Source organism: Culicoides brevitarsis, chromosome 1 (genome assembly GCF_036172545.1).
Source record: "Culicoides brevitarsis isolate CSIRO-B50_1 chromosome 1, AGI_CSIRO_Cbre_v1, whole genome shotgun sequence".
NCBI classification, from domain to species: Eukaryota; Metazoa; Arthropoda; class Insecta; order Diptera; family Ceratopogonidae; genus Culicoides; species Culicoides brevitarsis.
The window spans coordinates 27,732,179-27,753,521 of record NC_087085.1 but is presented as its reverse complement, the minus strand read 5'-3'; the positions used below and the strand labels follow the sequence as shown (position 1 = coordinate 27,753,521).

Sequence of the window (21,343 nt, the reverse complement as noted above, 5' to 3'; positions counted from 1 at the left end):
AGTGAAAAAATTGAAGCGTAATTTATGAAATTTGTGAGAAATTTCCGGAGCCGTTCGCAAAGGTCAAAAAATGAAAAACCATTTGATTCAATTATCGATTAATGGGTTTTTTATACAACAAATCTTCATAGATTCCTAAGCACAGAGACAAAATTTTTACTTCTTTCCATCATCATTCTTCGTCTCGATCGCCTCCACTGCGGGATTCGCATTTCTAAATTGCGGGAATTGCTCCCACGGTGCCGACAAGTCAAATTTACGGAATTCCTGCGCTAATTCCAGTGGTTCAACGACCACACGTTTCTTCTCGTCGTCATATCGCAACTCAACATAACCCGACAACGGAAAGTCCCGACGTTGTGGATGCCCCTCGAAACCGTAATCCGTCAAGATGCGTCGCAAATCCGGATGATTGGCAAAGAAAACGCCATACATGTCCCAAATTTCACGTTCATACCAGTTGGCAGCTTTGTAAACCTCGTTTACGGAATCAACGGGCGTCAATTCGTCGGTGTAGGTCTTGACACGAATGCGCGAGTTGTAACGCAACGACAGGATGTTGTAAATGATCTCGAAACGGTAGGGACGACAGGGAACATCCATGCCAGCAATGTCCGTGAGATTGCTGAATTGCGCGTTGTGGTGATCCTTCAGGAATTGCATGACGGGAACGACGCCTTCGGGCGCGACGAGAATTTCCAATTCATTGCCGGCAGTTAATTGGACTTTTTGCACGAATTTCGGGAGGCAGTCGGCGACGTATTTGCCAAAATCTGTCAATTGGGCCTTTTCTACGGGGTTTGCCTTGCGAATTGTTGCTAAAAAATGACAAAATTTAATGAAAAAAGTCCCGAAAATGACAAAAAATCAAAATTTACGTTTCGTTTCCTCCTTTTTCGCTGGAGCACTATCGCTTGCAAGGTATCTGGCCAAGAATTGTGGATTTGCACGAACAACTGCTACAAAGAAAAATCGATTTTACGACGAATTTCGCAAATAATTTCATAATTGACACTTACCACAACCCTTGTTGGCACCTGTTCTCAAGCCAAGAGAGATGCTTCGGAGCAAAGATGCCATTTATGCGGGATTTTAATTAAATTTTACCGAAAAAGATCCCAAAATTTCGTGTTTATGTAACAAAGTCAAATGTGTCAAAGTCGCTGACAACTGATTGTCAAAATTGAAAAATTGTCAAAAAACCGCAAAAGCAGTTATGGGAATTAAAGATTTGTGGAATATTTTGACGCCTTATTGTGAAAGGAAGCCTCTTCATGTGCTGGAGGGTCAAAAGGTGACTTCCTTTTTGTCTTTTTTACGAGTTGTCATTAAAAATTTTTCATTTTTTAGGTTGGAATCGACTTGTCGGGATGGATTTGTGAGAGCCAGTGTGTTGTTGATTACTTTGTTCAACCGAAAATGTACTTGCGGTAAGAAATTTCCTCAATTTTCGTAGATTTTCTATTAAAATTTTGTTTTTTTAGCAATTTATTCTTCCGTACTGCGTATTTATTGTTGATGGATATCCAGCCGGTGTTCATTCTCGATGGCGAAGCACCGAAATTGAAACATCTAACGATCCAAAAACGCAACGAAATTCAGTTTATCGGCGCTCGACCTCGTCCTGAAGGCGATTCGGATAGCGTCAAGTCCAAAAAGAAAGAATTAAAGGGCAGAACTCGTTTTAAATACGTTCTTAAGCAATGTAGTGACTTACTGGCGACACTGGGAATCTCCACGATCCAAGCGATTGGCGAAGCTGAAGCTCTTTGTGCGTGGCTGAACAAACTTGGCTACCTTGACGGGATAATTTCGCAAGATTCCGACTGTTTTGGGTACGGAGCGACTTGCGTTTATCGTAATTTTAGTGTTTCGAAGCAAGGAAAGACCGCTGCTCAAGGTGGATCGGTTGATATTTACGATATGACCCGAATTTGGCAGGCTTTGGACATCAAACAGAACAAAGCAGTTGTCCTTGCGTTGCTTTGCGGATGCGATTATTGTCCCGGAGTCGATGGAATTGGAAAAGATTCCGTTTTGAAGTTGTTCGCAATGTACAAAGATGACGAAATTTTGCAAAAAATGCGCGAATGGCGCGATAAAAATGAAAATCTCACAGCAACGGAGCTAAAAGTCGATGATAAAAGTTACTGCAACAACTGCGGGCATTACGGAACGGCGCAGAAACACTCCAAATCCGGATGTAGCTCGTGTCGAACGTCCCTCGGATGTGACGGAAGTGTGTGGAAGGAACAAAGATTAATCATAAAAGCAGAATTACAAATCCGGAAGAAAGCTTTGGTTCAAGAGGACTTCCCGCAAGAAGATATAATCGAAGAATTTTTGCAAGAACCGCAATTACCGGACAGCAGAGAGCTAGATATGGACTGGAAACAACCAAATATTGTAAAATTCGTGAAAACTCTGTCGAAATTACTTCAATGGCCGGAAATTTATTGCTTCCAAAAAATTCTTCCGATACTTACGAGATGGCAGTTGACTGCTTTAAGCAAAGATCCGCACACAAAATTTACCAGAGGAAGCGTGTACCCATCAAAAATCGTGAAAAAACGTGTTTTGAAAGGAGTTGAGAGCTACGAGATTTTATGGGAGGACACCGATAAATGCTTTGATGCGATTTTTTCAGTTGAGGAAATCAAAGCTTTCGAAATTGAGCACCCTAAAGAAGGTTTGGACCTGTTATGGAGTACCGTTGAACCAAAAATACTCGTGGAAAAAGCATATCCCGCAATCGTAGAACGATATCTCGAGCTAACACAAAAGCCAAAGAAGACCACAACTCGAAGAAAGAAACAAGTTGATGGCGAAAACACTCCTAGAATCCGTAAAAAAGCGAAAAAAGCTCAAAATTCATCGTTGAACGACATGTCAGGACTGATAGAAGCCATAAATGATGTCGAAAAAAGTAAAAAACCAACGAAAAAAGCCCCGAAAAAACAACTCGAGAAGGGAATTCAACCAATTTCAAAGTTTTTACAGCTCGGAGCACTTGCTCAATCGACGCCAACACAAAAAATCTCTCCAAAAACACGAACTCCTTTACAAATCATCAACAGAAAACGCGAAATCTCCTTTGCTATCAACGTTCCTTCCGATTTTAGCGATGACGAGGACATGAGTGGCTCTTATATTGACGTCATCAACGGCATTCTCGAACAAAAACCAGATAAAAGTCAACTTGATGGCCTCAAATTATTCTATGATGAACCTCGGGTGACCCAATTTCTCTCAAAGGATGACTCTGTGCTGTTAAAAAGCAAGAAAAAATCATTCAGAATCGATTTGAGTGTCTGCAACAACAGCATTGATGACTTCCTGCTAAAAGCATCGCAGCAAAATTACATTTACGAGCCTGAAGAAGCTCCAGCGACCCGAGATGAGCTCAACGCGAGTTATTTTTTCCAAGGAATCACCGAAAATCCCGGAACAGAAGACTTGTTTGAAGAAAGTGTTCAGATTCTGACAACGATTTGAACGGAGAGATACTTTTCAAATGCCAAATGAGTGGCTTGCATGACATTTTCCCGAAAAAAAAACATTAAAGGGGAAAGAAGTCAAATATTTGAAGAGATTATTTTCATTTTTTGTGTCAGCACTTGCCATCCAATTGAATTAAAAAAATTTTAGCCTTTAAGAAATTGATGATTTGTACAAATTTCACGTAAATTAAGGAAATTATCGAAAAATTCACAAGAAAAAAGAGAAATTTCGTGACCTACATTCGAGATAAGAAATAAAATAAACATGAGTCTTGTCCAGAAACCACTTGTCTTGCAACTATTGGCAAGCTCCATCAAAATTGCTGGTCACGCTGGCAAAATAATCCGCAATGTCATGGAAAAAGGAGAACTTGGGATTGTCGAAAAGGGTGTTGATGACCCGCAAACCGAAGCAGATCGTTCCTCGCAACGTCTAATCCTCGCCTCACTGACAAAACTCTTTCCCAAAGTCAAAATTATCGGCGAAGAAGGGCAATCGGACTTGAATGTGCCCAAAGAATGGCTCATCACGGATGTGGATGAAGAATTTCTTGCGTCGCACGAATGTCCCGCCGAGTTTAAAGACACGAAAGAAGATCAAATCGTCGTTTGGGTCGATCCGTTGGACGGAACCACGGAATATACGCAGGGATTTTTGGAGCATGTCACCGTGTTGATTGGAATTGCCGTGAATACGAGAGCTGTTGCCGGCGTCATTCATCAGCCGTACTTCAAACATAGCGATAATTCCGTCGGACGAACAATTTGGGGCATGAAAGGTGTCGGCATCGGTGGAATTGCGACAAAACAAGTGCCAGACAATAAATTAGTTGTGACAACTACGCGATCCCATTCGAACGCGATTGTGCAAGCAGCGTTGGATGCCGTGAATGCCGATGAGATTATCCGTGTTGGCGGAGCTGGTTACAAGGTTTTGCAGTTGCTTGAGGGAAAAGCGAATGCGTATGTCTTTGCGTCAGCTGGTTGCAAAAGATGGGATACGGCGGCACCGGAAGCCATTTTGGAAGCTGCTGGCGGGATTTTGACCAATATGAAGGGCGAGCATTATTCGTATGCCGCTGATGTGCATCCGGTGAACAAAAGTGGCGTCCTGGCAACGACAAAGGAAATCTCGCATGAGAAAATTGTTGAAAACATTCCAAAACACGTCAAGGAAGCACTTTCGCCGCAATAAAATGGGATTGTAGTTCAAATTTTACTGGTCAAATTCTTAATTTTTTTCATTAACGTAAGGATTTTAAGTCGAATTAAGTCATTAAAATAATATCAGAGTCGAAAAAACTTTTGAGTTAAAAGTCGACTTAATGCTTTTGCTTGAAAATTAGTCAAACGAAGGTGAATTTTGACTTTTATGACAAGAGTAAAAAAATTTTAAGGTAATTTACTTAATCTTAAGTTGAAATTTTAAGTCAATTAAGTCAAAACTTAATTCTAAATTTTTTAAAATCATACAAAATCGTTAATTTTCTAACGTTTGTAGTAAAATAATTAACCTTCGTAGCAAAAAAGAAAATGTCAGTAAAGGAAACTTTGTTAAAAAATTAAATTAAAGAAAACAACTAAAAGTTTAAGACCTCTTTTTAAAGATTTTTTGTTATGGTTAACTGCAAAATTTCCTTCAAATTTTCTTTTTATGTACAATTTTTGAATTATTTTTCTAAAAACGTATTTTATTTAAAAAATTAGAGATATAAAAACTTTTGACTCTAACTGAAGCTGACTTAAACTAAAGACAAAAAATTTTTTGACTTAATAGACTTAAGCTTAAGTCAACTTTTTTTAGATTTTTAACCAAATTTAGAAAAAAAAATATTTTTAAAAATTATCAAAAAAAAAGTGAATTAAGTTAAGTCATATTTTAATTTTTTGTCTTTAGTTTAAGTCAGTTAGAGTCAAAAGTTTTTATAGCTCTAATTTTTTAAATTAAATATGGAAGAAAAATAATTAAAATTTTACATAAAAAGAAAATTTGCAGTTAAGCATAAAAAAAATCCGTGTTGTCAAACAATTTTCACTAAAAAATTTGTTTTAAAATTAAGTTTTGATTTAGATTACTAAAATTTTAACTTAAGCGTACTTAAACTTTTGAATTTGACTTATTTTCAAACAAAAGCATTAATTTTACTTAAAAGTTTGACTTAAAATTTTTTTCGACTCTGATGAAAATAAAATCAAATCTCAATTTTTTGTTCATAATTAATTAACTCATTACTAACGAAAAATTGAGATCTCATTCGACTTAAAATCCTTAAGTTCAAAAAAAAAATAAAGGTTTGGTCCTTTAAGTTATATGGGAATAAAAAAAAATATACAAAAATTGCTCTAAAATCTTTTGTAAAATTAACTATTAACACGTTATTATGACTTTTGACAACTTATTTTGCGGTAACGTGAGTGGATCGAGTACTTTTGTGATCATTCCCGTTGCCACAGTCATGCCTTGTTCCCGTATCGTGAATGTTTGTCCGTTATTCATCACCATTTTACGGAAAGTCGTCAATCTCACGGGTCCATGATCGCCTGGCATCATCATATTCGCTTCCTGCCCATTTTCGTCGAACAGATCCACGCGACACGGAATATTCCACGTTCGACTGAACATTTGTTGGATGTATTTCGATGTCAATGGCTTCGAACGACCTCCCTCGCCTTTCGTCAACAAGTACATGGAAGCTTGAAAGTGGTTGGAGATGCGTTCACTGCCCGTTGCGACTAATAACATTCCTTTCGAAACGGAACTTAGCTTCACAGCTCGCAATAAAGCTCCGATATTATCGCCCGCTTGCGCTTGCTGGACACTTTTATTGAAAACTTGCAAGTCTGAGACCGTTGTTTTGATTTGTTCGTCAAAACCGAGTAACTCGGCGTCGCAATTTTTGTGAACGATGCCACGTTTGATGGTGCCAACCACTACGGTGCCACGTCCCGGCACGAGAAACGCATTGTCGATGGGAACCAAGAAGGGCGAAGTCAAATCTCGTTTCGGCGTTTCGAATTCGTTATCGAGAACGTCGAGTAATTTCAGTATTGAAGGAACTCCCAACGGGGAATCATCTCCTTTGAGAGCTTGCAATGCACTTCCAACGACAATTGGACAATGAGCACCGTCGAAACCGAAATCTTCGAGCAATTCTCTGATTTCGAGCTCGACCAACTCCACAACTTCGTTGTCAACTTGATCCGCTTTGTTGATGAACACGACAATTTTATCGACGCCCATTTGTTTGGCGAGCAGGAGATGTTCGCGCGTTTGTGGCATTTGACCATCGGTAGCGGCAACCACGAGAATTGCCACATCCATTTGAGATGCACCGGAAATCATATTTTTGACGTAATCCGCATGTCCCGGACAATCGGTGTGAGCATAATGACGTTTTTTCGTGGTATATCCGATGTGGGCAGCGTTGATGGTGATTCCGCGAGCTTTTTCTTCAGGCGCTCTATCGATTTGGTCGTAAGCAACGAATTTGGTGTCAGTTACTGTGGACAGAACTTTCGTAATTGCGGCAGTGAGAGTTGTTTTTCCTACAAGAAAAGTAAAGAAAATTAAATATTTATTTAAGAAATTAAAAAAAAAAAAGTTTTTACCATGATCAACATGTCCAATCGTTCCAACATTCAAATGTCCTTGTTCTGGATTTTCTGCTTTTTTAGCGAAATTTGTACATGAAAGGGAAATTGCACGACTTTGAAGTGAAATGTATTTTTTGGGGGCAGTCGATGTGTAATTAACTGACAATCGCAGCAGATTACGAAGAATTGTCATGATTTTTCACAAAAACTTTCTTAATTGTTTAGTTTTGAAGATTTTTGAATTAATTTTGAGAAAAATCACCGCTTACTTTCAGAGCAAAAGTGAAAGAAAAAAATAAAAGTCGTCAAAAAATCGCCATATGATTTTTGTTGTTATTATTCCGTGAGTTACCTTCTGTCATTTTTTTAAAACAAGGGGTGGTCGGACAACTTTTTCTGTAATCTTCTTTAATACTAACAGGTACCTGCTAGAATTTTTATATTTTTTTTATATTTTAGCATAAATAAATATTTAAAAAAAAATATATTTTCCGTAAAATTTTTCTTTTGAATTTGAATAATATGTATTTCGAATTAAATAAATTTAAAATTTTATCGAAATTTCTAGTTCAAAATCTGTCATTTATCAATATTTTCGCCGTTTTTTTGTATTAAAATTATATTTTTTCAACAATTTTCTTTTAAAAATACGTTTTAAAAATTTTTAATTTTCAAGAATTTTTGTATTAAAAATCGTATTTTAACATGAATTTTCTTCTTAACAACTTTTTTTTAAAAAAATTATTTTTCAAAATTTTTTGGCAGTTATTTTTACGAAATTTTTTTGTTTAAATTTTTAACTTGAAAAACTCTGAGATAAATTTTAAATTATCAAATCTCAATGTAGATAGCAAAAAATCAACTAAAATATTCATTAATGACAAAAAACTGTTAAAATTTTTTCATTTTGTATGAAAAAGTATTTCAAATTTTTTTTTTTATTTTTTTTTTTTATAACTTTTTTATATTTTTTATTCATTTTAAAGATTTTTTTTAAATATTACTTTAAGATTAATTTAAATCATTACAAAAAAAAATAAATTAAATTAATTTTATTTTTTTTGTTAATTTAAGATTTTTCAAAAAATTGGAAAAATTAAAAATTTTAAAATATTAAATAAAAAAATATTTATTAAAATATTAAAACTACTTGTTGCTAAACTTTTTCAAATTTTTAAGTAAGAAAATTTTGGCACAAAAATTTGAAATAAATTGGGAGCAACTTTAAAAAATAATAAAAAATAGTTCAATGGAGACGCCTGCTTCAAAAACGTCAATTTTTCAAGTTGTCTCTTAACCTTGAAAACTCAAGCAATAAACCCCATTCAAAGAGACAACAAATTCCTCCAGGCATTCGTTTGATGTTCGTGTCACTTGTGCTTCAGACAGTCGTTTTCTTTAACAATTCATATGAAAAAAAAAAAAACGAAAATCTCTGGAGAAAATTTAACCTTGGACGTTAACATGCAACCGCACTAAATGGGTACAAGGACATTTGTTGCTAGGTTTATTGTTCCCCTTTCCGCCACACGCACTAAAGAAGATTTGACGTTTCCTGGCAACTTGATTTTTTTTGCAGCAAATTTCTTCGAAATACGATTAAAAAAGCAAACAAATTGACAACTTCATCATTGCGTTATGGACTGACCTTACTCTACCTCAAACACATGACAGCATTAATTATCACGTTGATGATTATTTAAACTAACAGAAAAAGTAAATAAAATTCGGAATAATGTTCCGAAAAAGACATTAGTAGTGCATCGACTTTCAATCAATAACGGTGTCGAAGTCATCATGATCAAAGTTGGTATTTCTGGAAATTTTTCTTTCAACTTTCATTTAATTAAAATTTAATTTTTCAGTTACTTTCCCTTATTTTTCTGATGATTTTTTTCATCCAAATAATTACATCTAACGAAGTTCACAAACCGCAGACAACGACATCAGAAAATGGTCAGGGCCATGACACACTCATCAACGTGAACCTTGATAATGCATTTACGGCCGACGATGTTAGTAAACCGTCCGTTGCCAATTTAAGTGAACCACAAAAACACGAATACACCGAATTCTACGAGAAATTACATCGAAACGATGAGAATGCAACTCACACAGCGGCATTGAGTAACAATTGAATTACCAACAACTGAATATAACTTTTTTATATCATAAAATTTTTAAATTGTTAATTGTTTTTCTTTAGTTTTTTTATTTTATTGTGGTAGTTAACTTGCCTATTTCTTTCACTCGCTCATAATCGTCTTTAAGTGTAAAATGAAAAAAATTTGTAAGTCATGACTTGAGCGCATTTCACATACTTTTTTGTTATTTTGTTTCTAAAATTAAATTTATTCACAAAAATTTTATTTTTTAACATTTAATTTTCAAGAATCAGACGTTTCTTCAACTTTTTAAGTCAAAAGGCCTGAAAAGTGAACGATTCTCATTTGAATAACATACTCCGCGCCAACCTGAAAAATGGAATATAAAAACCTGCAGCTATGACCTGGATAAGAAGTCAGATCTTATGAACATTGAGTTGCTCTACCGATTAGAAAACACGAAGTCCCTATTCTTGATCTCATCGCCGAAACAGATGCCATTTTTCATCATCAAAGTCCAATATTAAAGAGAATATCAGGACATTGGTCACTAAAGACTACGTTCAGTTTATTGAAGATAAGGAGCAAAAAAAATTTTCTAAAGAAAATAAATACAGTGAAAATTCTATCATAGGGCAATTCTGAGTTAGGGCATATTCTCTAATAGGGCACATCGATTTTCTATAGAATTTCAATCGAAATCTCAAATTTTGGTTTTATTTTAACTATTTCAATGGAAAAAAGTTTTAAATCGTCTAAAATATGATAATTAGGGAAGAAAAACTTCAAAAAGTTAAAAATTTAAAAAAAAATCAAAGAAATTCATTATTTTGAATTTTCTCAATAAATTTCCAATAATTTTATATAATTTTGGATCAAAACAGTAAAAATTTAGTTTAATGAACAAAAATATTTATAAATTAATAATTTTTTACAAATTTTCTTTGAAAAATGTATAGATTTCTGAATATTGATATGCCCTATTAGAGAATACATATTCTCTTATTGGTACACTTATTTGAATTTTTGGTGCCCTATGATAGAATTTTCACTGTATATTAGACACCTATATGACGTTACACGAAAATTTCTGAAAGAAAACCCTGAAGTTTATGTTTTAAACTCAGATAAAGGTCAAAATTAAAAAGTCACAAAAAAATCAATTGATGTTGTCAAATAGATCAAAAATTTGTTTAAAAGTATATTGATCAAATGTGATTAACTCTGATCTTTTGCATTTGAGAATTCCAACGATGAAGAGATTCTTAGGAGTTGATACTAGAAATTTGAAGAAAGTAGACTGTCAGAATATGTCAATAGTTTTTTACTAAACAGATCTTTGACAAGAAAAAGAGAGCTGATTAACATGAATATTACTCAAATTAGAGTCATAGTTGCTTTCTTAACCGGACATGCAAGATTGAATAAATTGATGAGTAGAATGGGTTATAAGGATTCAACAGATTGCAGAATCTGTCACTCAGCAGAAGAAACAGCAGAGTACATTTTATGCAATTGTCCTTATTTGGAACACAAAAAATGTTGCTTTTAGGTAGTACGAATGGCATTATGGATCCTGAAGAATTTAGAGGTTTCTCTTTTTTCTTCTTAAAGAGTGTCAGCACGGTTAAAGAAGAATATGGAACAGGTTAGGAAGAAAGAAAACCTACAGAAAGCCGTGTGCTTACGTCTGATGAGAACAAGGCTTTTATTTGGAAAAAGGCAATTCGTGTACCTGCAAAGGCAATTAGGACAATTTTTCATTTACGTTGTTTCTACTTGATGGTTGAAGGAAGAATGAAATGAAATTTGATATTTTGAGAAAAAACTGTTAAACCCAGATTTCTTTGATTAATTTTCTTTATGATCATCATAATCAGAGTTTTTACCAGACAACTAGAATTTTGCTAAAGAAAATTGAAATTTTCTTAAATTCAAGTCACAAAAGAGTACTTGTGGATTCCTACTAACAGTCGCTCGTCAAATCCAAACATCCAGAACATAATAAAGCAACCGCTTCGGCTCGTCATACTTACTTACTTTTACTTTACGCCTTGTCTCTTAGCAGATGATTTGAGACTGTCCTCATGTTGAGCAAAGGCGGTCCACGAATTGTCGCCATCTGGTTCGTCGATTCGCAAGATTTTTCAGATCCCAGAGGTTAGTTATCTGCCCCTCACCCTCTCTGATGATGTTGGCTTCTGAGAGTGTGGAGCGTCGCCAGGTGTTCTTAGGGCGACCTCGTCTGCGGCTTCCTTGCGGGTTATATACAAGGGCCCTGTTGCATACTTCCTCGGGATCCTTGCGAAGGGTATGCCCGATCCAACCGAAATTTCTCCTGCGTATTTCCAAATTTATATTTGTCATATTGGCTCTTCTCGGCTCTTCGGCTTGCCATGGACGTCTTTTTTCATCACCCGCCCCGAAAAATTTTAAATCTCTTTAACTTTATTGAAATTAGGTATTCAAACAAAAAATCTAAAAACTAATTTGTTCTTAAAAAAAATGAAAACTTAAAAAATTATCGTCAATTACACAGACAGACAACTACAACTCCTCACTTTTATTTTTGAAACGCTCTAAAAAGTTTCTTGCACGAAACAGCTGACTGCCGAACGGTCGTTCAATTTCCTCCCTAAAAACATGTACACACATATTTTGTATTGTGTACCGACCTCTGTTCAGTTCAGGTAAATGGGAACTACCCCAATATAAAATAAAATCGGCGCGCAAGACATGTACCACATACATATATGCATGTTCGGCATCTACGACGACGCTACCCTACATCATCAACAACAACAGCAGCAGCTCAACGACGAACATGTGAAGATATAACGTAAAATATAAAAACTACGTTTTCAGTTTACTATCGGCATTCATCGTTATCGGATGTATTCTCTCAGCATTTTTTATTGAATATTTCGCGAATTCAGAACATCATTAACATAAATTCATAAAATTTCTCATTATATTTGCGTTTTTTGGAGAAGAAATTTACGAATCGAGAATCAACCACTGGAATGTAATAAATAACTGAATATTAATAAAGACCGTTATACTATTAAATACAATTAACATTTTTTATATACTTCGGCATATACGTAAATAACGACAGAAAAGGAAATGATTGATTAGAGCGAAAAAATTAAATAAGCGATAAAATATTTATGAAGTACTGCGATAACAACTCATTATTATAAATAAAATTCACAAAAAAAAAAAAATTAGTCAGTCGCTAAAATTCGTATGATGATTCAGCTTTAATTAAATAAACAATTGAAGTGTTTCATACAAAAAATATTTTCGAGTGACGAAAAAAAAGTAAATTATTACTACTGAAGAAGAGCTCATTGAGATAAAAAGTGAGAGTTGGAAAAATATTTATTAAAAATTTATAAACCGTCGTTATTGTTGTTGATCAACCAACGACTTTGCATTATATAAGAAGAAGAATATAAGCGAGCGTGAGCGACATAAACATCTGTCTATGAAGTGCTGCCTGCTCAACTACGAGACAGATGTCGAAACAGCAGAGAGGAGTGTAAAGTGAATATTAAAAAAAAAAAATTGAACGAAGGAAGATATTTTAATAATATTCAAGAAGTTTGACAATATAATTTACTCTCTCTCGCATCATCATCATCATCTACTACCATTTCTCAGCAACTTTTTTTCTTGCTCATCAGACGTGTTCACTGTGTTCTTTATTGAGTTTCATGTAAGTTGGTATATTTATTTAAATTTTTCGCAAACAAGTTCTTGGTCGTCGTCGTCAAAAAAAAAATGAAGTTCATGACAATGTTTTATAAATTATTTTTTTTTATGTAACAAAAAAAAATTGAAGCAAAAAAATAAGTTTTGAAATGCACGCGACTGAATTTGCGTTAAAAATACATGAAAAAAGTCAAGGCGAGTATTTTGTTACAATACAAAACGAACATGTGGGCAACTATAGAAACAAATAATAAATATTTACCATTTATGTGAAGTTTGTACACGATTGCAGTGACAAATTAGATTTAACGCAAATTTAAAGTGAATGAAGTCATTAAAAGCACATGAGTTAACAAGTGATTTTTTTTTTTTTGGGACAATTTCTTTTCAATTTCTGCTTGAATGGAACAAAAAGTTCATTTCCGTCCCTTAACGACGATTTCACGAGGATTCTCAACATTTTTCTATTCAATAAAGACGACATAAAAACCGTAATTTACACATCCTGTCGTGTCCTTTTTGCTGCTTTCAACGTTCGTTTTATTTATTTTTTTTTTTTTGATGATGATGATGTCGTTGATCCATCATTGTTGTGCCCAACCTTGGCTCTTGAGACATGTGTCAAAATTTACATAACAGCCACGCCACGATTTGGCCAGTAGGACTAACCTATTCTGCAAAAAGTTTTTAAAAAAAAGCCCACTGAGCCAAGCAAATATAATCTAAACAATAAGTTTGTTTAATTGTGGCGTGACATGCAATTCTTAGTAGAACATAATGCGGGTGTTTGACTGCTGGCTGTATCAAAAAAGGATCGTTTCGAGGATGATAAAAGAAAATTTGTATGGATTTTTTCGTGTTCATTCATTAAAAGAGATTAGCTTAATTAAAAATTGAGCTGCTTTTATTCTGTTATATATCTCGACGTTATCAAAAGAGAAAATACGATATTTAAACGGATTAAGATGCTTTGAATAAGCGAAAATTTAGTACAAGGATAAACCATTGTTGGAATATCTTTTGAATTTAAACCTTTTACAGTCTCTTGATTTATGCGAATGAATCAAGATTTTTTCTATTCAGTTAATCGATTTATTAAAAAATTATTATCAAAGTAAATTTTCAGAATATTGAACTTAAAAAAAAAATACTTTTTTGAAGGAAGATGTTTCCGGTGATGCGGAAGAAATTCAAAGGACAGTCTGGTTTATAGAAGATTTATAGAAATCTTTAAAAGAAAGATTTATAGAAACTGAATATAAAATCAACAGCGCTTGGATAAAATTTGGAATAATCAAGTCCCAATAAATAATCATCTCATTCATGATCCAACCAAAAAGCTTAAGGCTTTTAATTTGCCCAGACATTGCTGGTCAAACTTCAATTACGTAAAATGCGAAGCAGTAAAATGAAATTATTTGATGCAGAAATGGAGAAAAACCATTTGACTTTGAAGTTTCTCTGAAGATACGTTTGAGAGGTTTGTTCAAGTCAATGTTATAATTTTTGTTGTGAATACATATATTAGCGAATGAAATAGGGATATAAGAATAAAAAGGAAACCACCATAGACATTTGAAAAACAAAACTACGACCCAACAATAGAATGGATTAACAAATGGGAAAATTGCGATGTCATAAAAAAAAACTTAATAAGTGATCCAAATAAAAAATTTGCAGGATTCAACTTAAATCGTAAATCATGGGTGAAATTGAATCGTGTCAGAAGTAACCATTGAAGATGTCAATATCTTTTAAATAAATGGAACATTTAATTTTTGAATGCTTATTAACACGCTTTAACGGGACAATGCTAGACCTTCACAACCTTTCTGAAGACGCCTTAATATGGTTGGATTTCGTTTCAAAATTCTGGAATGAGCTTTAGTATTTTTAAGCAATTTTACTTTAATTTGGTATGATATTTTTTTTTGTCGATATGCACTTAAAAATGTCTAAAGTCTCTAAAACTTATTCCAAAATTTTAAATTTAGGTTTTTTGATTACTTCAGGCCTAACTAACACAAAAATATATTTAAAAAATCTAATGCCATATTTTATTCTGATCCCAATTTTTTTTTGTAACTCCCTCAAATGTTTCTTTGATGTTTCTATTGGCGCGAAAAATGTAAAGCTTCTGTGAAAAAGCCAATATAAGACCTTTTCAAACGGATTTATTCTCCATTTTTAGGACCATGAGTAATATTTTATATCTAGATTAATTTAAATGTACTCAAAAAGTTAAATTGATTGTAAATTTCCTTTTCTAAATTGCTAGACAACCCATTAGCAACGTCCATTTCAATGTTAAAAAACACTCAAACCGAGGTAACCGATTGTTACCACACTTAGTTGCCCTTGACACAACGATGCCTCCATTCAACTCTAAATAACTCAATTTTCGTTGTCGTGGTTATTATTGTCTGTTGACAAGTAATTTTCAGAAATTTTTTGTGACACTTTTATTTGTGTATGATGACTAATAACCTAATAAACGAATAGAAGAATGAAGCATTTTACGAAGTTATCAAGAATTTATCAGTCACTCTTGATAAAATAAATATCACGATAAGATAGATGACGATAAATAAATAAACAGCGCAATTAATGATGAAACATCGTTCACTCACTCGTTCGTTCGTTCATTTAATTTTGAAACAATCCAAAATTCAATCAATTTTTTTATTGACATTTCGACATGAAACTAAATAAACATCAAAGAAGAAGGCGTCTCCATGTAAATCGTTTTCTAATCGAATTTTGAACAAATTATGCCTTTTTGTGTTTGTTTGTGTGTGGTGAAAAGTTTTCTCCTTCAACGAATACGAGTCATAGTCAAGGACCGATCGATTATAGTTTAAAATAATGGGCAAAGGAAAGTTAAAAATAGTTCTTTATATAGCCACTCAAGTATTTACGATGCGAACGTAAAGTCATTGATAAAATACTTTAAAGAAATAGAAAAAGAGGAAAAAAAAAGTTTCATTAATGAAATGCTTTCTACCAATAAAGGCTTTCCAATAATTCATGATAAATATAAAACGACGACGCGGACGACGACAATGCACGTGTTTGTAACACCCAACGTGACTATTAAACAACAAAAATGTACATAATTAATGTCTATTTAGTCTTTGGATCGATTCGAGGAACGTTATGGTGTGATGCTCATAATTCGATTTGCTTGATGGTGTTTTGATAATCGAGTTTTTCTTTCTCTTTTTAATTACAGAAAGCAGCATGACCACAGCAAGTATCTTGGATGTTCAAACGTGGCTTGTCTATCAAAAGATATCCATCGAATGTGCTGGATGTTTGTGTAAGTATAACTTTGTCGGTTAGAGACTTAAAATCATGAAAAATTTTTCTGACTCCAGTCGAGCTTAGAGCTTATTTGGAATTCATAGAAACGATTTAAGAACTTTTAAGAGAGCTGAATGAGTTTTAAAAAGAGTCCGTTTGGATTGACAAGCTAAGGCACATTTTCCAGGGCTGAAAAAACTTCTACTTGAAAGACTTAAGACTTAATGAAACTTAAGCTGAAGTGAAAGAATCTAAAATTCTTAAGTCTTTTTACTAAATGCCTTTGTTGACAACCCGGAAGTCAACAGCCTCTATGATCATGACGTCACTGCGACAATCAACAACCACTCCTCCTCATAATCCCAAAATCACTGAGTGACAATCCTTTTGATTGAATTTTCAGATTAAGTTAGCTTAAGTTTGCAGAAAAAGGATTTTTTTCTAGAGATTTTCCTCCGATTAATTAAAAATGTTAGAAATAGAACTTTCTCTGAAAAATGAAAAATTAATGAAATTTGTTGAATGCCCCCGTGATTCATTAAGATTGAAAAAGAAAAACTCTTTAAGTTTTAAAACTCATTTCTTTTTTTAAGTAAAAAATCTTTAAGTTCATTTAAAAACGTTTAGTCCTTAAAAGACTTTTGAAGTTTGAGAGTCAAAAGTCAATAAGTTTATGACTTTTCGACTAAATTTTATCTATGAACTTAAAAAAATATTAGTTTTCAATGGTAATAAAATTATTACCAAATGCTTAAATTTTTTTATAAGAACTTAAGGATTTTAAGTCAAGTTATGAGTAATAGAAGTACCATAAAAATTTTATGAAATTCAAATTTTTGTTAGCAATTTAAAGTCAATATTTAATAATTTACGAAAGATACCTACTACTAAAATTTTTGCTCACTATTATTGAAAAATTGTCATCTTTTAAATTTTAATAGAAGGTTCTTCAATGACTCATAACTTGACTCAAAGTCCTTAAGTTCAAAAAATAATAATTAGGCTTTTTTTAGAGTAAATTAAGTTAACTTAAGTGACTTTCATTCAATAGTTTTGATTTTTGACTAAAAATTTTGCCGTTTTGACTTCACCGAAGGACCCTCAAAAAGACGTTATTTCAAAATTATCAATAACGTCCTTTACATACCGAACCACAAAAGGATTTGTCAACAATTAAACTTTCATTAAATTGCGTGTCATGTCGGTTTCGAATATTTACTTTCCTCATTTTCGGCTCAAGGTGTAATGAAAACACGCACTAAATAAAAAAACGCGATTCCCTATTTAGATATTCCATGCTTTGAATAATAAATTGATGACGACGTGACCATTCACAAAAGAAAGTTACACTTGAATTATTACTGCACTGCGATCGATAACAACTTAACTTTAATGATTGACGCCGACATTACTTTGGGGCGTCTTCTTCACACGAATATCATAAATTTTTCCGACGATTCCGAACTTTTGACATTGAACCAAAGTGATTGGATCATTGACTGACTGACTGAGTAATAACGCGATAATTAAATGTGAAGTCCTTTGATTGATGAACAAAATAACCGAATCTTCTAGGTTTGATTTTCGATAAATGGCTCGTAAAAAGATTGGATTACACGATATTTACCGTTTATTTTTTCATCCACTTGTGATACAAAAAAAGAAAATGTAAACGAAAAAAAAACACATAGCCAGCAGCAAAGTTTTCGGATTGACTTAAATTTAATACGATTCTAATGTTTGTCGTCGTCGAGTGTTCTTGTGTGTTGCTTGGAAAAATTTGAGGAAATTCTCACAAACACACGATTTTTTTCCACGCCATAATTTCCAACCACTCGAAAATTCGATATTTTGTGTTGCGGTAAAATGCCGAGTTTTGATTTCGCATCGTTTGAAGGTTAGTGGAGGGAAAAAACGACGGAATATTTTTCAATAAATAAAAAGTTAAAGCCGAAAGCGCTTTCTTTTGCTTTAAAATTAGCATTTTATATCGCAAAAGTAGACTAACCCAGACTAATAAACATAAAAGTTTTTACTTTTTTTTTTGAAGACAGACCGTTTTTAGGGATTCTTATAAAAAACTTTCTATCTAGGTGTTTTGGTATGAAAATTATGACTAACAATCACAGACCATGATAAATATTAAATGAATTCAAGTTGATTCTATGGCAAATGTGTTTATGATGAATTTCACTGGAAATAGAATAAAGAGTTGTCTTAAAGTTTTCTAAAAGTTAACATAAATCTTTAGGCTAATAGAAAAATCGAAATTCGAAGAAACCGAATAAAATCGAAAAATTTTTTAATTTTTGTAAATTTAAATTTGATTTTGGTTTAATAATTTACCTTTTAAAAATTTTAAGAAATCCAAAATTTATTAATTAATTTATTTATTGATTAATTTATTTTATTCTTTTGCGAAATGTTTTCAAAAATGGCAAAATAATTCAAAAATTAAAAAAAAATCTAATTTTCTTTAAAAAAAAATTTTGTTCTAATTTTCTTAAAAAATTCAAAAATAAAAAAAATTAAAAGTTTTTTTTTTGATTTTGAATTATTTTGTTATTTTGGAAAAATTTTTGTGAAATAATGAAATAAATTTCGCTTAATTATCAGAACTATTTTAACAAAATCAGTTAAAATAAAATTAAAAAACCGCCAAATGAGAGAAGAACCGTGAGCTGTGATATTAGTGTTTAAGTAGTTGTTAGTGTGTCCAATAATGAAATTAATGTCGCCAAATAAGAAAAAATCTGCTATTTGTTATATCCTATATATTTATAAGATGTTATGATTAGTCAGTAATCAAGTCCCTTTAATTAATGTCATTTATTGTATAAATTTTAAGTTCTGGTTTAATAAAAATATTGTATTGTATTGTAAAAAATTTTTCTCAAAAAATTTTATTTGAATGATTTTCGTTAAAAAATAACTTCATGCAAGTTTTCAAGAGTAAAATACTTTTTATTAAATTTGATCTAAACTCAAAATTTTATTAATAAAATAGTATAAATATTTGACTTCAAAAAACATTTTCCTAAGACTACCAGACAGACTTTAATCGACATCTTTAAATTTTTATTCAAAATAACTCAACTGGAAATGTTTACTCGCATGCTCTCAAGCTTTATACTTTAATTGATATAAATATTTTTTTTATAATTTAATTTATTTACTTTTATCTTTTAAAATTTTTTTCTTTCATTTATTTATTTTTATTTTTTTTTGCATTTACAGAAATATTTTGCCCTGCAAGAGTTATTAAAGTACCTTTAACTACCTGCCGCACTGATAATTTTTGGTTTTTCCAAAATTTATTTATTATTTGATACCTAAATATTACACTTGTTCTACAACACACACAATCATTCACAATGCATGACAAAGGTAAGAGAAATTTTGCTTTTCAACCTTATTTTATTTTATTATTCTTATTATTTTTTGCTTGTTCATGATTTTTTTTTCGTTCGTTCGTTCGAGAAGTACTCAACAACTACATTTTTCTCGATTATTATGCGGCCTCTTATTGTTGCATTGTTGTCACACAGCGTTTTTCCATCATTTTCAGTCTTATTATTTCTTAATGTTCGTATTTTTCATCATCATAAGAGGGACATCATACTGCGCGCCAGCGATAAAGTGATGTAAATTTCTTCTTGTCTCGCATAACATAATTTTCTTAGTAGTTAGTCACTTCCTCTGAATATCTCTTCTTTTCCTATCCAGACGATATTGCGTCTCACTAATGACAGTTTGCGACTTGGCAGTGCATTAGACGTGCTTTTAACTAAAATTCTCCATTTATTTTTGCAGTTATGACGGAAAATGGCTTCAAAGCGAAGGACATCGGCTTGCGGGCGCAAAAGAAAATCCTTTCGCGGATGGCCAGCAAGAACATGGCAAAAGTCTTCATTGATGACACGACATCTTGTTTGCTGGACAACATTTATAAATTAATTAAATTACAGGTAATTATTTTTTATTTATTGATTAAGACTTAAAGTATTGAAATAATTTTTTGAAATTAAATTTTTATAATTAAAAAATTAAAATTTTTTATAAAAAAAATGTTAAAAAATATAAAATTTTTCAAAGAAATTTAATTTTCAAAAGATTTTTTAATTTTTATTTTAAAAAAATAAAATTATTTAATTTTTATAGCTTCTTTAATTTTTTTATGATTTTACAATTAATTATTTTTTTAGATTTTTAAAAAAAAATTTTTTTTTTAAACAAAAATTTTTGAAATGACAAAGATTTCTATAATTAAAAATTTTTTGTTATTTTTTTTTTTTAAAAATTTTTAAATTAAAAACTTTTTTATAAATTAAATTAAAAATTAAATAATCTATATTCAAGACTTTTTTTTTTGAAAAATTGCAGCAACCTAATCAATTAAAAAAATCATTAATATTTTTTTTTTTCAATTTTCAGACCAACAACAAAAAAGACGCGGAACGCATCGTAAAAAATATAATAAAAATTGTGATAAAAATTGCGGTCCTCAACAAAAATGACCAATTTGACGCAGAGGAAAAACAACTAGCGAATAAATTCTACGACAAATTTCTGCGCCTTCAGATGATCATCACGTCCTTCCACGAGGTGGATTACAGTTACGACCAGGCATTCATTTTGCCAAAAATCAAGGAAATTCATCAAATGCTGAAAGATCTCGTTCGCCGAAATTTGACGGATAAATCTCTCATGCGCATCGACGAAGTATTCGAATTTTTCCAAAACCCCGAATTTTTGGACAAACTTTTCACGCAAAATCCCTCGTATCGAGAGCTAATGGACAAAATTGTCGCTGACATGAACAAAGCAAATGAGGGGCTTAATATTTAAGCTGTTTTGCCGTTGAATGTTAAATGTACAAAAGAAAAGTCAATTGTCACAAAATGTACTTATAGAAAACTAGAACATCATATCAAAAACACAAAAAATTAAAAAAAAAACTCGCGCGATGATTTGATACGTTTCTTGTACTATCCTGTTTAGTTGTTAGAGCAAAAAAAAAATAAACTTAGTGCTAAAATAATAAAAAGTTCATTCATTTTTATGGACGGAGGAGCAGGTTGAATCTTCATGCGAAATCCTGACACGAACTCGTTCATAAAATGC

At 32.3% G+C, this 21,343-nt stretch overlaps 5 protein-coding genes across 7 annotated transcripts; 3 read left to right on the top strand and 2 right to left on the bottom strand.

The window, feature by feature from the left end:
- Positions 1 to 48: 48 nt before the first annotated feature.
- LOC134827836 (NADH dehydrogenase [ubiquinone] iron-sulfur protein 3, mitochondrial-like) lies at positions 49 to 1,156 on the bottom strand. Of its 2 annotated transcripts, none has more exons than XM_063840681.1 (3): positions 1,020 to 1,149; positions 879 to 956; positions 49 to 818 (listed from the first exon to the last, which is right to left on the bottom strand). In XM_063840681.1, exons 1-3 carry the CDS (start codon positions 1,078 to 1,080, stop codon positions 157 to 159), a joined length of 801 nt encoding a protein of 266 aa, XP_063696751.1. In that variant the 5' UTR covers positions 1,081 to 1,149; the 3' UTR covers positions 49 to 156. The 2 variants fall into 2 exon arrangements, with proteins under 2 accessions (XP_063696751.1, XP_063696750.1); XM_063840680.1 differs by having other exon boundaries at positions 61 to 818; positions 879 to 959; positions 1,020 to 1,156.
- Positions 1,157 to 1,216: 60 nt separating this feature from the next.
- LOC134827829 (flap endonuclease GEN-like) lies at positions 1,217 to 3,500 on the top strand. Its single transcript, XM_063840671.1, has 3 exons — positions 1,217 to 1,294; positions 1,351 to 1,430; positions 1,485 to 3,500. Exons 1-3 carry the CDS (start codon positions 1,217 to 1,219, stop codon positions 3,493 to 3,495), a joined length of 2,169 nt encoding a protein of 722 aa, XP_063696741.1. The 3' UTR covers positions 3,496 to 3,500.
- A 72-nt stretch (positions 3,501 to 3,572) lies between these two features.
- LOC134827834 (3'(2'),5'-bisphosphate nucleotidase 1-like) lies at positions 3,573 to 5,048 on the top strand. The gene has a single exon (XM_063840677.1). It carries the CDS (start codon positions 3,766 to 3,768, stop codon positions 4,693 to 4,695), a length of 930 nt encoding a protein of 309 aa, XP_063696747.1. The 5' UTR covers positions 3,573 to 3,765; the 3' UTR covers positions 4,696 to 5,048.
- A 771-nt stretch (positions 5,049 to 5,819) lies between these two features.
- Positions 5,820 to 7,404, bottom strand: LOC134827833 (elongation factor Tu, mitochondrial-like). Its single transcript, XM_063840676.1, has 2 exons — positions 7,110 to 7,404; positions 5,820 to 7,046 (listed from the first exon to the last, which is right to left on the bottom strand). The coding sequence occupies exons 1-2, from the start codon at positions 7,285 to 7,287 to the stop codon at positions 5,869 to 5,871; spliced, it is 1,356 nt and encodes a 451-aa protein (XP_063696746.1). The 5' UTR covers positions 7,288 to 7,404; the 3' UTR covers positions 5,820 to 5,868.
- A 5,051-nt stretch (positions 7,405 to 12,455) lies between these two features.
- On the top strand, positions 12,456 to 21,225 carry LOC134827838 (tumor necrosis factor alpha-induced protein 8-like protein). Of its 2 annotated transcripts, XM_063840683.1 has the most exons (5): positions 12,456 to 12,920; positions 16,149 to 16,235; positions 19,457 to 19,606; positions 20,033 to 20,187; positions 20,654 to 21,225. In XM_063840683.1, exons 3-5 carry the CDS (start codon positions 19,594 to 19,596, stop codon positions 21,065 to 21,067), a joined length of 582 nt encoding a protein of 193 aa, XP_063696753.1. In that variant the 5' UTR covers positions 12,456 to 12,920; positions 16,149 to 16,235; positions 19,457 to 19,593; the 3' UTR covers positions 21,068 to 21,225. The 2 variants fall into 2 exon arrangements, with proteins under 2 accessions (XP_063696753.1, XP_063696752.1); XM_063840682.1 differs by lacking the exon at positions 19,457 to 19,606.
- The last annotated feature ends 118 nt before the right edge of the window (positions 21,226 to 21,343 follow it).

Bases quoted from the DNA above. Each gene is read 5' to 3' on its own strand.
- LOC134827836 (XM_063840680.1), bottom strand. From the start codon at position 1,080: ATGGCATCTTTGCTCCGAAGCATCTCTCTTGGCTTGAGAACAGGTGCC. The intron at 960-1,019 runs GTAAGTGTCAAT...TTTTCTTTGTAG, and splicing joins AGGTGCCAACAAGGGTTGTG to CAGTTGTTCGTGCAAATCCA. The intron at 819-878 runs GTAAATTTTGAT...GTCATTTTTTAG, and splicing joins GAAAAAGGAGGAAACGAAAC to CAACAATTCGCAAGGCAAAC.
- LOC134827829 (XM_063840671.1), top strand. From the start codon at position 1,217: ATGGGAATTAAAGATTTGTGGAATATTTTGACGCCTTATTGTGAAAGG. The intron at 1,295-1,350 runs GTGACTTCCTTT...TTCATTTTTTAG, and splicing joins ATGTGCTGGAGGGTCAAAAG to GTTGGAATCGACTTGTCGGG. The intron at 1,431-1,484 runs GTAAGAAATTTC...TTGTTTTTTTAG, and splicing joins CAACCGAAAATGTACTTGCG to CAATTTATTCTTCCGTACTG.
- LOC134827834 (XM_063840677.1), top strand. From the start codon at position 3,766: ATGAGTCTTGTCCAGAAACCACTTGTCTTGCAACTATTGGCAAGCTCC.
- LOC134827833 (XM_063840676.1), bottom strand. From the start codon at position 7,287: ATGACAATTCTTCGTAATCTGCTGCGATTGTCAGTTAATTACACATCG. The intron at 7,047-7,109 runs GTAAAAACTTTT...CTTTTCTTGTAG, and splicing joins GATTGGACATGTTGATCATG to GAAAAACAACTCTCACTGCC.
- LOC134827838 (XM_063840682.1), top strand. From the start codon at position 16,157: ATGACCACAGCAAGTATCTTGGATGTTCAAACGTGGCTTGTCTATCAA. The intron at 16,236-20,032 runs GTAAGTATAACT...TTATTTTTGCAG, and splicing joins CGAATGTGCTGGATGTTTGT to TTATGACGGAAAATGGCTTC. The intron at 20,188-20,653 runs GTAATTATTTTT...TTCAATTTTCAG, and splicing joins ATAAATTAATTAAATTACAG to ACCAACAACAAAAAAGACGC.